General features: G+C 43.8%; 1 protein-coding gene across 1 annotated transcript in view; it reads left to right on the top strand.

The window, feature by feature from the left end:
• The first annotated feature begins 4,978 nt into the window (after window positions 1–4,978).
• LOC123997259 (microtubule-associated protein 1B-like) overlaps window positions 4,979–12,863 on the top strand; it is a 42,293-nt gene continuing 34,408 nt past the window's right edge. Inside the window, exon 1 of the mRNA XM_046301419.1 lies at window positions 4,979–5,147. Coding sequence (XP_046157375.1) covers window positions 4,991–5,147 — 157 coding nt within the window. The 5' untranslated portion in view covers window positions 4,979–4,990. The remainder of the gene's footprint in view (window positions 5,148–12,863) is intronic.

Genomic DNA, 12,863 nt, shown 5'->3' with positions numbered 1-12,863 from the left:
CCCTCACTCTCCGATCCAACAGGTCCCAGGCGTGCTCAATGGGATTGAGATCCGGGCTCTTTGCTGGCCATACCAGAAATCACACACAGAACGAGCAGTATGGCTGGTGGCATGGGCATGCTGGAGGGTCATGTCAGGATGAGCGTGCAGGAAGGGTACCACATGAGGGAGGAGGATGTCTTCCCTGTAACGCACAGCGTGAAGATTGCCTGCAATGACAACAAGCTCAGTCCGATGATGCTATGACACACCGCCCCAGACCATGACCGACCCATCCCGCTCCAGAGTACAGGCCTCGGTGTAACGCTCATTCCTTCGACGATAAACGTGAATCCGACCATCACCCCTGGTGAGATAAAACCGCAACTCGTCAGTGAAGAGCACATTTGTCAGTCCTGTCTGGTCCAGCGATGGTGGGTTTGTGCCCATGGGCGACGTTGTTGCCTGTGATGTTTGGTGAGGACCTGCCTTAGAACAGGCCTACAAGCCCTGTCCAGCTTCTCTTAGACTATCGCAGACAGTCTGAGCAATGATGGAGGGATTGTGCATTCCTGGTGTAACTCGGGCAGTTGTTGTTGCCATCCTGTACCTGTCCCGCAGGTGTGATGTTCAGATGTACCGATCCTGTGCAGTTGTTACTCTGCCACTGCGAGGATGTTCAGCTGTCCGTCCTGTCTCCCCACTGCCTTAGGTGTCTCACAGTACGGAATTGCAATTTATTGCCCTGGCCATATCTGCAGTCTTATAGTTAGATTAAACTTTGTCATTGAACAGTACTTGTGTACACTACAATGAAATGCTGTTAGCATCTAACCAGAAGTGCAAATAAAAGAGTACAAAAAATGTACAATTAAGTACAGTATATATTTTTTTTACCCCTTTTCTCTCCCCAATTTTGTAGTGTCCAATTGTTGTAGTAGCTACTATCTCTATCTAAAAAAACTCAGTTCAAATTGATTTTCACAGTCGGAGCTCATTTCTTCTTTTCTTTTTCTTTCTTTCAAAAAAAATTCAAAATGCAGATCAACAATTTACATTCTTACATCATACAAAACAGAATACAGGTATTAATGAGAAAATACTTAAACTGTCACGTTCTGACCTTAGTTCCTTTGTTTTGTCTTTTGTTTTAGTATGGTCAGGGCGTGAGTTGGGTGGGTTCTCTATGTTAGTTTGTCTATGATTTTCTATTTCTGTGTTTGGCCTGGTATGGTTCTCAATCAGAGGCAGCTTTCAATCGTTGTCCCTGATTGAGAACCATATTTAGGTAGCTTGTTGTCCATTGTGTTTTGTGGGTGGTTGTTTCCTGTTTAGTGTTTTTGTTTCACCTTTCAGGACTGTTTGTTTGTCGTGTTTGTAGTTTTGTCTAGTGTTGCATATTTCATTAAATAATATGAACACTTACCACGCTGCACCTTGGTCCTCCTCACTGTCTTCTTCTAACGACAAACGTTACAGAACCACCCACCAAAAAAGGACCAAGCAGCGTGGTATCGGGCAGCAGCGATCTCAGGACTCCTGGACATGGGAGGACGTTTTGGATGGCAAGGGTTGCTACACATGGGAGGAGATCCTGGCTGGAAGGGATCGCCTCCCATGGGAACAGGTTTAGGCAGCCAGGAGAGCGGAGGCAGCAGGTAATGGGAGCCAGCGCTTCGAGGGAACACGGCTGGCAAGGAAGCCCGAGAGGCAGCCCCAAAAATGTATTGGGGGGGGTGGCACACGGGGAGTGTGGCTAAGTCAGGTAGGAGATCTGAGCCAACTCCCTGTGCTTACCAGAGAGCGAGAGGGACCGGGCAGGCACCGTGTTATGCCGTGAGGAGCAAGGTGTCCCCGGTGTGTGTGCATAGCCCGGTGCGGTACATTGCAGCTCCTCATATCGGACGGGCTAGAGTGGGCATCGAGCCAGGTGCCATGAAGCCGGCTCAGTGCATCTGGTCTCCAGTGCGTCTCCTCGGGCCGGTGTACATGGCACCAGCCTTACGCATGGTGTTCCCGGTTCGCCAGCACAGCCCATTGTGGGCTATTCCACCTCGCCGCACTGGCCTGGCTTCATGGGCATTCAACCAGGTAAGGTTGGGCAGGCTCGGTGCTCAAGAGCTCCAGTGCGCTGTCACGGTCCGGTCTATCCGGTACCACCTCCATGCACCAGCCCTCCGGTGGCAGCCCCATTCCCCAGGCTGTCTCTCTGTTTTCTCCCTACAGGTGCTCCTGCCCGTCCAGCACTGCCAGAGCCTTCCTCCTGCCCAGCGCTGCCAGAGTCTCCCATCTGTCCTGAGCTGCCAGGTGCTCCCGCCTGTGAGCCAGAGTCTCTGTCTGTCCTGAGCTGCCAGAGCCATAGGTCAGCCAGGAGCTGCCAGAGCCGCCTGTCACGCCGGCGATGCCAGAATCGCCCTTCACTCTGGAGCTGCTGGAGTCTCCCGCCTGTCCGGCGCTGCCGGAGTTGTCCTTGACTCCAGCGCTGCCGGAATCTCCCGTCCATTCGGCACCCGTGGCTAGGGTCCCCAGTCCAAGGTCGGCGGCGAGGGTCGTTGCTCTTAAGAAGCCACGGAGGTGGTTAAGGAGGCGGAGAAAGACTATGGTGGAGTGGGGTCCACGTCCTGCGCCAGAGCCGCCACCGCGGACAGACACCCACGCAGACCCTCCTATTGGTTAAAATTTTGTGGCCAGAGTCTGCACCTTTGGGGGGGGGGGTACTGTCATGTTCTAACTTTAGTTCCTTTGTTTTGTATTTTGTTTTAGTATTGTCAGGGTGTGAGTTTGTGGGTTGTCTATGATTTTCTATTTCTGTGTTTGGCCTGGTATGGTTCTCAATCAGAGGCAGCTGTCAATCGTTGTCCCTGATTGAGAACCATATTTAGGTAGCTTGTTTTGTGGGTGGTTGTTTCCTGTTTAGTGTTTTTGTTTCACCTTTCAGGACTGTTTGTTTGTTGTTTTTTGTCTAGTGTTGCATATTTCATTAAATAATATGAGCACTTACCACGCTGCACCTTGGTCCTCCTCACCTTATTCCACCAACGACAAGCGTTACAAAAACAAACAAAAAAATATTACAAATTAAACAATTCAAGTGCAATTGTAATCTCTCTGAAAACATCTTATTGTAATGGTTTAGGAAAATGTTATTATTCACTAGGGTTAATGTTTTAATAAAATAGTTAAATTCAATAAAAAAAAATGTAATTTTGGTGTAGAATTTTTGAGTTTTTGTTTGTGTATAAAGTATTTGGCAACAAGAATTTAAAAAATCACAATTTCAATGATCTTGTTATCATTGCAATAGTAACATATTATATTTTTCATGTCAAAAACATGGGTAGTCATTCATGTCATGTAACTGCCCATTTCTGATCTCTGTATCAATGTCAAATAAACCAAATCGGATGGACAGTGGACCACTTTGTGATGTTTTTAAGAGTGAGTACTTTTTTATGTAAATCTGTCAAATGAGTAATTGATTAAGTATCTGAAGATTGGTGAAAGGACCATCCTTAAAATGACACTTTTAAACAAACACTCAAAAGGTATACATAGAGGTCGACCGATTAATCGGAATGGCCGATTAATTAGGGCCGATTTCACGTTTTCATAACAATCGGAAATCGGTCATTTTGGACGCTGATTTTATTTTTCATTTGATTTTTTACACCTTTATTTAACTAGTCCAACACTAACCACCTGCCTCACGAGGAGCCCGCCTGTTAAGCGAATGCAGTAAGAAGTCAAGATAAGTTGCTAGCTAGCATTAAACTTAATCATTCATAATCACTAGTTATAACTACACATGGTTAATGATATTACTAGTTTATCTAGCATGTTCTGTGTTGTATATAATCGATGCAGTGTACCTAACCATAAACATCAATGCCTTTCTTAAAATCAATACACAGAAGTATATATTTTTAACCTGCATACTTAGCTAAAAGAAATAAGTATTTTGCAAGGGTTTCCCAAAATTCTGACACAAATTTACATTCAAAGAACAAGTGAGACACATTCTCACGTTCTTTTTCACAGAAAACACAGATATCATCAATAGCCACAAATTTGGATATCATAGAATTACATGGATATATCATATGTAAAATTTAAAAGTGCACTTAACTTTTTTTGGAATACAATATTTGTAAGGCCTTAACCATGCATATTTCCAGACAATGTCAGGAATAAGCATGTTCCAGACATTTTTTCCTCTCTGTGTAAATTGGTTTTGGGAATGAAGAACTTGTCTTATATATTTACTACAACAAGATTTCTCAAGTAAGCCCAAGCCTTCCAATCTAAGTTTTGGATAAACTTTGTGATCATTACCAAAGCTAAGATTAGTTTTCATTAGTGTAGTTAGACCACTGGGAACGCTTTGATCACAGAAATAAACTCTTCCAATGTTATAAATTGTTCATTTGTGAGAATATTACCCTTGTCGAAAACATCAAGAACAACAGTCAATATTCCTCTCATGCCAGCTGGGGTAGAACAATGACTTATTCCTTACAGTTATGTCTGAATTATTCCACAAAATAGCTTTATTGTACAGGAAACATATTTTCCAGGCTATTAACACTTGTTGGTGAAACCTAGCCAGTTTAGCAGGTAATCTTTCAGGAATATAATTACAGTTCAGTAAAAATTGAAGACCTCCCAATTTATTAAACACATTATTTGGAATGAAATACCATATTGAATCAGTATTGATCAAACATCTTTCAACCAGTTGATCTTGAAAGTGTTTTCTCATAGATGTTTTGAACGCACTGATGAAGTCTGAAGTCCGAGATTTTTGAGTTTCCAGTTGTTTTGAACGCGGCAGCAATGGCCAATACATCGCATTAGCAGTCCAGGGTTTATATACACCATTGGTTCTTTAATGTATCGTTAACACTGGCCACAGGGATTCGGTTGGTCTTGCGAAGTGTCAATCTACAGATTTTCCGCCCTATAGATAAAGTAGGGGCGTCTCTGTATGACATCATTTGCCAAACTTTTCAACATGGCGACACAACAAACGGAAGCGATCGAAGCAATGGAAAATGCGAACCGAACTTCGCATCCTGGCTTCAGTAACGACAAGTATTCTCTGCTCGTCATTGTCGGTGGACATAGTCGGACTGGATTTGTGGACTACGTGGTGGCAGAGATAAAGAGAGGTAATGTGGCTCAATGTTGATTGATTTAGTGCCAGACCGCGCTTCCACCTCCCAATTTGGCTCGAGCTAGCGCCTTCAGTACAGGTGACGTTGCATACTGTATTACTGCGTTTTCAAGTATATTCCGTCAACAAATGGTTCTAATTGCAAATCAACACACACATCAGCCAATTGTCACTGAAATATCCCACTAGGGTCGTTAATGTATGTAAATGTTTTCCACGACGAAATACAACGTTAAAGATGATGCCACATGCAGACCCCGTTTGTAGTAGACATCAAATGGAAAGATGGGAGGAAGAAGCCAGTGAGTGATATAATAGCAACAAGGATGTTGGATTTCCTGGCAGATGGTTAGCAGAGGGCATCTACATGGTGTGTAAGTTAACATAACAAAATGGGCAGTATTATTTTACTTCGAATCTGATTTAACAGTTGATCACTAGTTTTGGATGCTCTTGTCTGATAGACCAGCTGTCAATCAGACTATAAAATAGACCGCTATGTTAGCAACGGAAGGTTAAACTATTTAAAATGATCAGACAAAAATTTAAAGTTAAGAGACCAATTAATGCAATGGCATGGTTTAGCACTTGCTCTATAATGATTAGTTCTGACATTTAAATCTTAAATACTGTCTTCAATATTTACGAATACATATTTTGTGTAAATTATCATTCATTTATTTAAATGTAACACATTTCAACACTACAAAGTTTTTTTTATACACACATTTCGCAGTAATCATTCTGAGATTCAAGTGTCAGACATGTCCCAAACCCTTCCTCCAAACTTTTTTGCTCGCTTTGAGAACAATACAGTGCCAGACACAGGCCCGCTACCAAAACCTTCGGACTCTCCTTCAGTGCAGCCGATGTGAGTAAAACATTTAAACGCGTTAACCCTCGCAAGGCTGCAGGCCCAGACGGCATCCCCAGCCGCGTCCTCAGAGCATGCACAGACCAGCTGGCTGGTGTGTTTACGGACATATTCAATCAGTCTGCTGTTCCCACATGCTTCAAGAGGGCCACCATTGTTCCTGTTCCCAAGAAAGCTAAGGTAACTGAGCTAAATGACTACTGCCCCGTAGCACTCACTTCTGTCATCATGAAGTGCTTTGAGAGACAAGGACCATATCACCTCCACCCTACCTGACACCCTAGACCCACTCCAATTTGCTTACCGCCCCAATAGGTCCACAGATGACGCAACCACACTGCACACTGCCCTAACCCATCTGGACAAGAGGAATACCTATGTGAGAATGCTGTTCATCGACTACAGCTCAGCATTTAACACCATAGTACCCTGGGTCTCGACCCCGCCCTGTGCAACTGGGTACTTGGACTTCCTGAGGTAACATCTCCATTCCGCTGATCCTCAACACTGGGGCTCCACAAGGGTGCGTTCTCAGCCCTCTCCTGTACTCCCTGTTCACCCACGACTGCTTGGCCATGCACGCCTCCAACTCAATCATCAAGTTTGCGGACGACACTACATTGGTAGGCTTGATTATCAACAACGAGATGAGGGCCCTCGAGTGTGGTGTCAGGAAAATAACCTCATACTCAACGTCAACAAAACAAATGAGATGATTGTGGACTTCAGGAAACAGCAGAGGGAGCACCCCCCTATCCACATCGACGGGACAGTAGTGGAGAGGGTAGTAAGTTTTAAGTTCCTCGGCTTGCACATCACGGACAAACTGAATTGGCCCACCCACACAGACAGCGTTGTGAAGAAGGCGCAGTAGCCTCAGGAGGCTGAAGAAATTCGGCTTGTCACCAAAAGCACTCACAAACTTCTACAGATGCACAATCGAGAGCATCCTGTCGGGCTGTATCACCGCCTGGTACGACAACTGCTCCGCCCACAACCGTAAGGCTCTCCAGAGGGTAGTGAGGTCTGCACAACGCATCACCGGGGGCAAACTACCTGCCCTACAGGACGCCAACACCACCCGATGTCACAGGAAGGTCATAAAGATCATCAAGGACAACAACCACCCGAGCCACTGCCTGTCACCCCGCTATCATCCAGAAGGCGAGGTCAGTACAGGTGCATCAAAGCAGGGACCGAGAGACTGAAAAACAGCTATCTCAAAGCAATCAGACTGTTAAACAGCCACCACTAACATTGAGTGGCTGCTGCCAACATGCTGACTCCACTGCAGCCACTTTAATAATGGAAATTGATTTAAAAATGTATCTCTAGCCACTTTAAACTATGCCACTTTATTTACATACCCTACATTACTCATCTCATATGTATATACTGTACTCGATACCATCTACTGCATCTTGCCTATGCCGTTCTGTACCATCACTCATTCTTAACTTTATGTACATATTCTTTATCCCCTTACACTTGTGTGTGTATAAGGTAGTAGTTGTGGGATTGTTAGATTACTCTTTGGTTATTACTGCATTGTCGGAACTAGAAGTACAAGCATTTCACTACACTCGCATTAACATCTGCTAACCATGTGTCAAATAAGATTTGATTTGAAAGTACAAGGCTTAACAGAAAATTATCTTACCTAGAATGACTGTATGATGTGCAGGTGGTCACCAGAGTTCTAATTATTGGCTTTGATGACCTTGTCATTCAAGCATATTCATAAATGTTATATGCTATTTTGTTACCAGTATATAAAGCTTGGGCAGTTAAGCAGCATTTAGTTTTCTGTCTGTACACCATATAAGATTGTTCTTGATGACTGCAAGTGCCTCTGAGTGAATTAAGGTAACTGTGCACTTCTATCATGAATCACATTTATTTAAATTCCATGATCACATGACATGATGCAGAGTTGCCTCTGCCTGGTAGTAATAATAATAATATATGCCATTTAGCAGACGCTTTTATCCAAAGCGACTTACAGTCATGTGTGCATACATTCTACGTATGGGTGGTCCCGGGGATCGAACCCACTACCCTGGCGTTACAAGCGCCATGCTCTACCAACTGAGCTACAGAAGGACCACTTAGTGGCAGGGGCCCCAGTTTGTGTGTGCATTGGAATTTGCTTGGCTCGTAGTGTTGAGAAATCCAATAGCTGTCATTTTCCACTTCTGATTAGCTGAGGGAAGCTGTTTTATGCGGAGTTCATCTTTTGCAGACTTTCATTACTAGCCACACTGCAGATCATTCTTTCACCCCATTGCAACAAGCCAATGGAAGGGCTCAACATTTGTCCCCGCCGCTCTAGCTAAGGAGCCGAATAGCTTTTGCCTCACTTTCCAAGGACATTGCTCCAGAGAAAAGTTGTGGTATCTTTGTTTACTAAACACGGCAGTAAACACATTGAGCAGGCGGAGATATTTTAGATTACATTTAGCCTACGTTGTATCTTCCTCGTCCCTTTAAGACTGCTTGACTTGGTGGAAAATGTATCTAGGCTTGCATCCATAGAATGCACTGTGTTTAAAGACTCCTGTCTGGTTCCAAGATGCCACTGTGCTGGACTACTGGAGGTTTTTCTCACCGGGGAGGGACTCCACTGTGCACTGACTTCTCCAGGGTCAAGACAGGGGATCACTGTACATGTCTGGCCTCTTGAGACCACTCAAGACCTCAGGGTCCTCTAGTCTCACACAAAATCACGGAATGGGTGGGCTTTTTCCCCAAGCTTGTAAGGGTCTTTGTAAGGGTGCCTCCTTGCTTTTTGTTTTAGTTTAGTTACTGACATACAGCCCTGCGCATCTGTCAGGGTGTTGCCTTAATAGCTCCGACTTTGTAGAAAGAAACAGTTTGCGGTGAGCTTCGAACACTCCAAGGCTAGTAACATTCACAAAGCTTGTTTGTAACTTGCTTGTAGCTGATTTTTTTTTCCACACTCAAACTTCAATGAATAGCAGGAAATGATATTTCCAACTAACGTCAACATCCTGATTTATGTGTCACCCCGTGTAGCGTTAGTTAATGGAAGCATATTCCAATTATTTTTATTTTATTCCTTCCGGCTACTTCGAAAATGAGTAACAAATCAAATGGTGATGAGTGATTCCTCAAACACAGACAAAAAATAATGATTTTGGGGATTTTCACAAAATGTAATCCATAGAATAGTCCTTTGGTAGAAGGATTGTTGACACAGTGCATTTTGAAAGTATTCAGACCCCTTCCCTTTTTCCACATTTTCTTACATTACTGGATTGTGTGGAGGCACAGCTCTGCGGAAGGGTACATAATGTCTGCAGCATAGAAGATCCCCAAGAACACAGTGGTCTCCTAAACTTCTTCCATTTAAGAATGAGGAACTACCAAGACTCTTCCTAGAGCTGGCTGCCTGGCCAAATAGAGCAATAGAGGGAGAAGGGTCTTGGTCAGGGAGGAGACCAATAACCCAATGGTCACTGACAGAGCTCTAGAAGTTCCTCTGTGGAGATGGTTGTCCTTCTGGAATGTTCTCCCATCTCTCCAGCACTTCACCATTCAGGCGTTTATGGTAGAGAGGCCAGATGGAAGCCACTCTTCAGTAAAAGGCACATGACAGCCTGCTTGGAGTCTGCCAAAAGGCACCTGAAGACTCTGACCATGAGAAACAAGATTCTCTGGTCTGATGAAACCAAGATTGAACTCTTTGGCCTGAATACCAAGCATCACGTCTGGAGAAAACCTGGCACCATCCCTACGGTGAAGCATGGTGGTGGCAGCATCATGCTGTGGGGATGTTTTTCAGTGGCAGGGACTGGGAGATGAGTCAAGTTTGAGGGAAAGATGAACGGTGCAAAGAACAGATGAAGAGCTCAAGAACCTCAGACTGGGGGCGACGATTTCTTATTTCTCTTTTTTCTTCTTCTACGGATTACATTGTTATTGATTATTGGATTGTTGGGTCTTGAATTTGCAAGAAATGCATTTCACTGTACTTGTGCATGTGACATTAAAACTTGAAACTTGAATATTTCATGGCCCTAAACCCACCCACCCTGCTGACATAACCGTGGGGACTGCGTGTTATGAGTCAACCCGCGCATCACTTGTACACCGTTAGTCACTCACCCTTCTAGATAACTTGAAACAGCATAACCAGGTGTTGTCTTCAAGTCGGTTTCTTTCACCAATTAGCAGGCTGGTTCGACCCGTGGCAAAGTTGGTTCGACATTGGATAGTCTTTTGTCTGGGTTACATGAGGAATCACTGATTTGATTTCTGTGCCCTTTGCTAAGGCTTGTAGACTCTGCTGCTACATTTAGCATATTCTCTTCCGGATAGTTTCCCCATGCTCACAAACATTACTTGATTCCCATAAATTCATGCAAGTTGGCAACTTGTGTACCATTACAAGGATTGACCGCAAATGTCAATGAATAGTTTTGGTCTCAAAATATGTAATTGTCATGCCTGCGTCAGTGTGCCTTGGCAGCGTTCAGTGTGATGGAATGGTGAAGTCTCTTGAAGAAGCCAGCAGCCCTGAGTGCCCAGCTACGCTGCCGAGCATAAATAATGCAACCTATTTACTTCAGCTTGGCTTCACCAGCGTGCCAGAGAATAGAAGTCTCCGTTGTCAGGACGTACACGTTGGTTCCTCCACTACCCCTTTAGTATTAGCTATTCGGAGTTACCTTATCACCATCCAGACAGACTCCAACAACCGTGCAGTTCAGAGGCGAGGTGTGGATGTACTACCCATAATACCCTGGGTTGCTACGAGAACATTGTGCTTAAAAAGCAGAGGTTGGGTAAGTTGGTAGTGGCATTCGATGTGTGTGAGTGTGAAAATATTGGACTCTGGCTGCATCTTGTTGAGAGTCCCATAATGAGACTTGATGTGTAAAGTTCAGTCATTAGCAGTGTTTCCCCTAGGACTTTGTTTTAAAGCAATGGATAAGTTAGCCGGCTACGGGGGTTTGGGTGAATTCCCCCTGGAATATTTTTTTTGTAGAACGACTGGGAATGTTACTTCTGGTGACTTAAAAAAAAAAACATTCTGCATTGCTGTGTTGTACAGATCAGGGATTCATTACCGTAATTCCATTACCAGGTGTAAATCCACTTCACTTACTGTAGTTTAATAACCAAAATAGATTTGTTTTCAAACTCAAGGTGCTATGCCATAGCTGACATACCATTCTTTCTGCAGACATATTTGAATCTTCATTTGGAGCAGATATTTAAGAGTATTTGAAAAACCTGGTTGCATTAAAAACAGATTTTACTGTAATTCCATTACCAAAGTTTGCATCTGCAAATTTCTTCCACTAAATTTAGGTTTTGTACATTTTTCCATGGAAATTGTTAAAAGTAGTCCTTGTGCATAGAGTGGTATGTTTTGTTAAACTTTTGAAATAAATCCTTTTTGTTTAGTGTACATTTTAATGCTAAAATGCTAAAACTGTTAAAGCTTAATTCTGTTACAGTGGAATTGCCCGTCAGTATCTGTGTTGAGGCTATGTGACTGATGTCACAAACACTTCCCGTGTGTGTGTGGTGTGTGTGTGTGTGTGTGCGTGTCTCACACTGCTCACCATATCCTTCCCTTCCTGGTTAGTGATGGATGCAGGCGCTTTGTTAATGATTTTGTTTGGGGAACAAGTCTGAAGAAACTGTCTTGTGTTGAAGATTCTGAGTATAACATGATTAAAAGTATTTGGTGATGACTGTCAATTTTTTTATAATTTTTTTAATGAATGCAGCCCCTGAATACTGTATCCCTCCTACATGGTCAACATGCTTGTGATTGCTGGCAAAGTGCAAATAGAAGAGGGGCTTCCTATTGAAAGAACAACGCTGTGCAGATGGTCTGTCAGTTAGTTGGTTCAGCTGTGCTGGTTCTTGTGTTGTTGTAATGTGCTGATGGATGGCCTAGAAAAGATAACAGAAATTTGGACCTGCTGGGGTTTTCTTTGCTCCAACCCAACAGTGGGTCAAACCAGCCCTAGTCTAGCCCAGACAAGTCTTCTCTTGTCTGAGACTTAGCAGCTGCCTCTGTGTACTCTAGAATCCTCTCAGCCCCATTTCCCATCTGCTACCACCAGTGTCCAGTGTACTCCCTCTTGAGTGTCTGTGTTGTATGTGCCACTGGCTTAACACTAGACCCGCTAAAGCGGGCATTTTGACAACTCATGAATTGATTTTATTATTCTGCCATTTTTAAAGCCATGTCCCCTCCGTCATTGACTTTTCCTAAATAAGTCTATATAGCACAGTGCAGTTGTTAGAATTGTTATATCACAAACATAACTGGAATTAGAACCAGTTTTAGGAGGGCGTGTCATTATTTGAATGGTTTTCCCCGTTGCCACTTCTCCCATCAGTAGTTCCTGCTCCGCTCATTCTCCCAACGTTGGAAGGTGCAGTGGCCAGTTGATAATCACCCCGGTAATTGCTTCAACTGAACCTAAATGAATCATGACCTCTCTGATTATTCTTCTGATTCTACACCTCTGAGGCCTAAGTGCAAAAAAGACAGAACGGTGTGTACTGAGCAGGTCCCCCGCGCCACCAACAAATGAAACGGTGAGAGGAGAAAGGAAGGGAAAGGCACCGTTTTGGAAAAGATCCACATCGGGCAGCAGGTGAACAAGTGTAGGAGAATGTGGTGATGAGGCTTGTGGAACTTGACGTTGGCAAGGGGAAAAATGTCACAGTGGACAATTTCTTCACTTTACTGTCATCGGTGAACAAGTTGCTTGCAAATAAAACAAGCTTAGTCGGCACCATGAACAAAGCAAGCCTGGGAACTTCCTCCCTCAAAATAAGACACCTGCA

The sequence above is a fragment of the Oncorhynchus gorbuscha genome, linkage group LG15, assembly GCF_021184085.1.
Source record: "Oncorhynchus gorbuscha isolate QuinsamMale2020 ecotype Even-year linkage group LG15, OgorEven_v1.0, whole genome shotgun sequence".
NCBI classification, from domain to species: Eukaryota; Metazoa; Chordata; class Actinopteri; order Salmoniformes; family Salmonidae; genus Oncorhynchus; species Oncorhynchus gorbuscha.
Note: the sequence above shows the minus strand (reverse complement) of the source record. Positions and strands in the feature narration are given on the sequence as shown.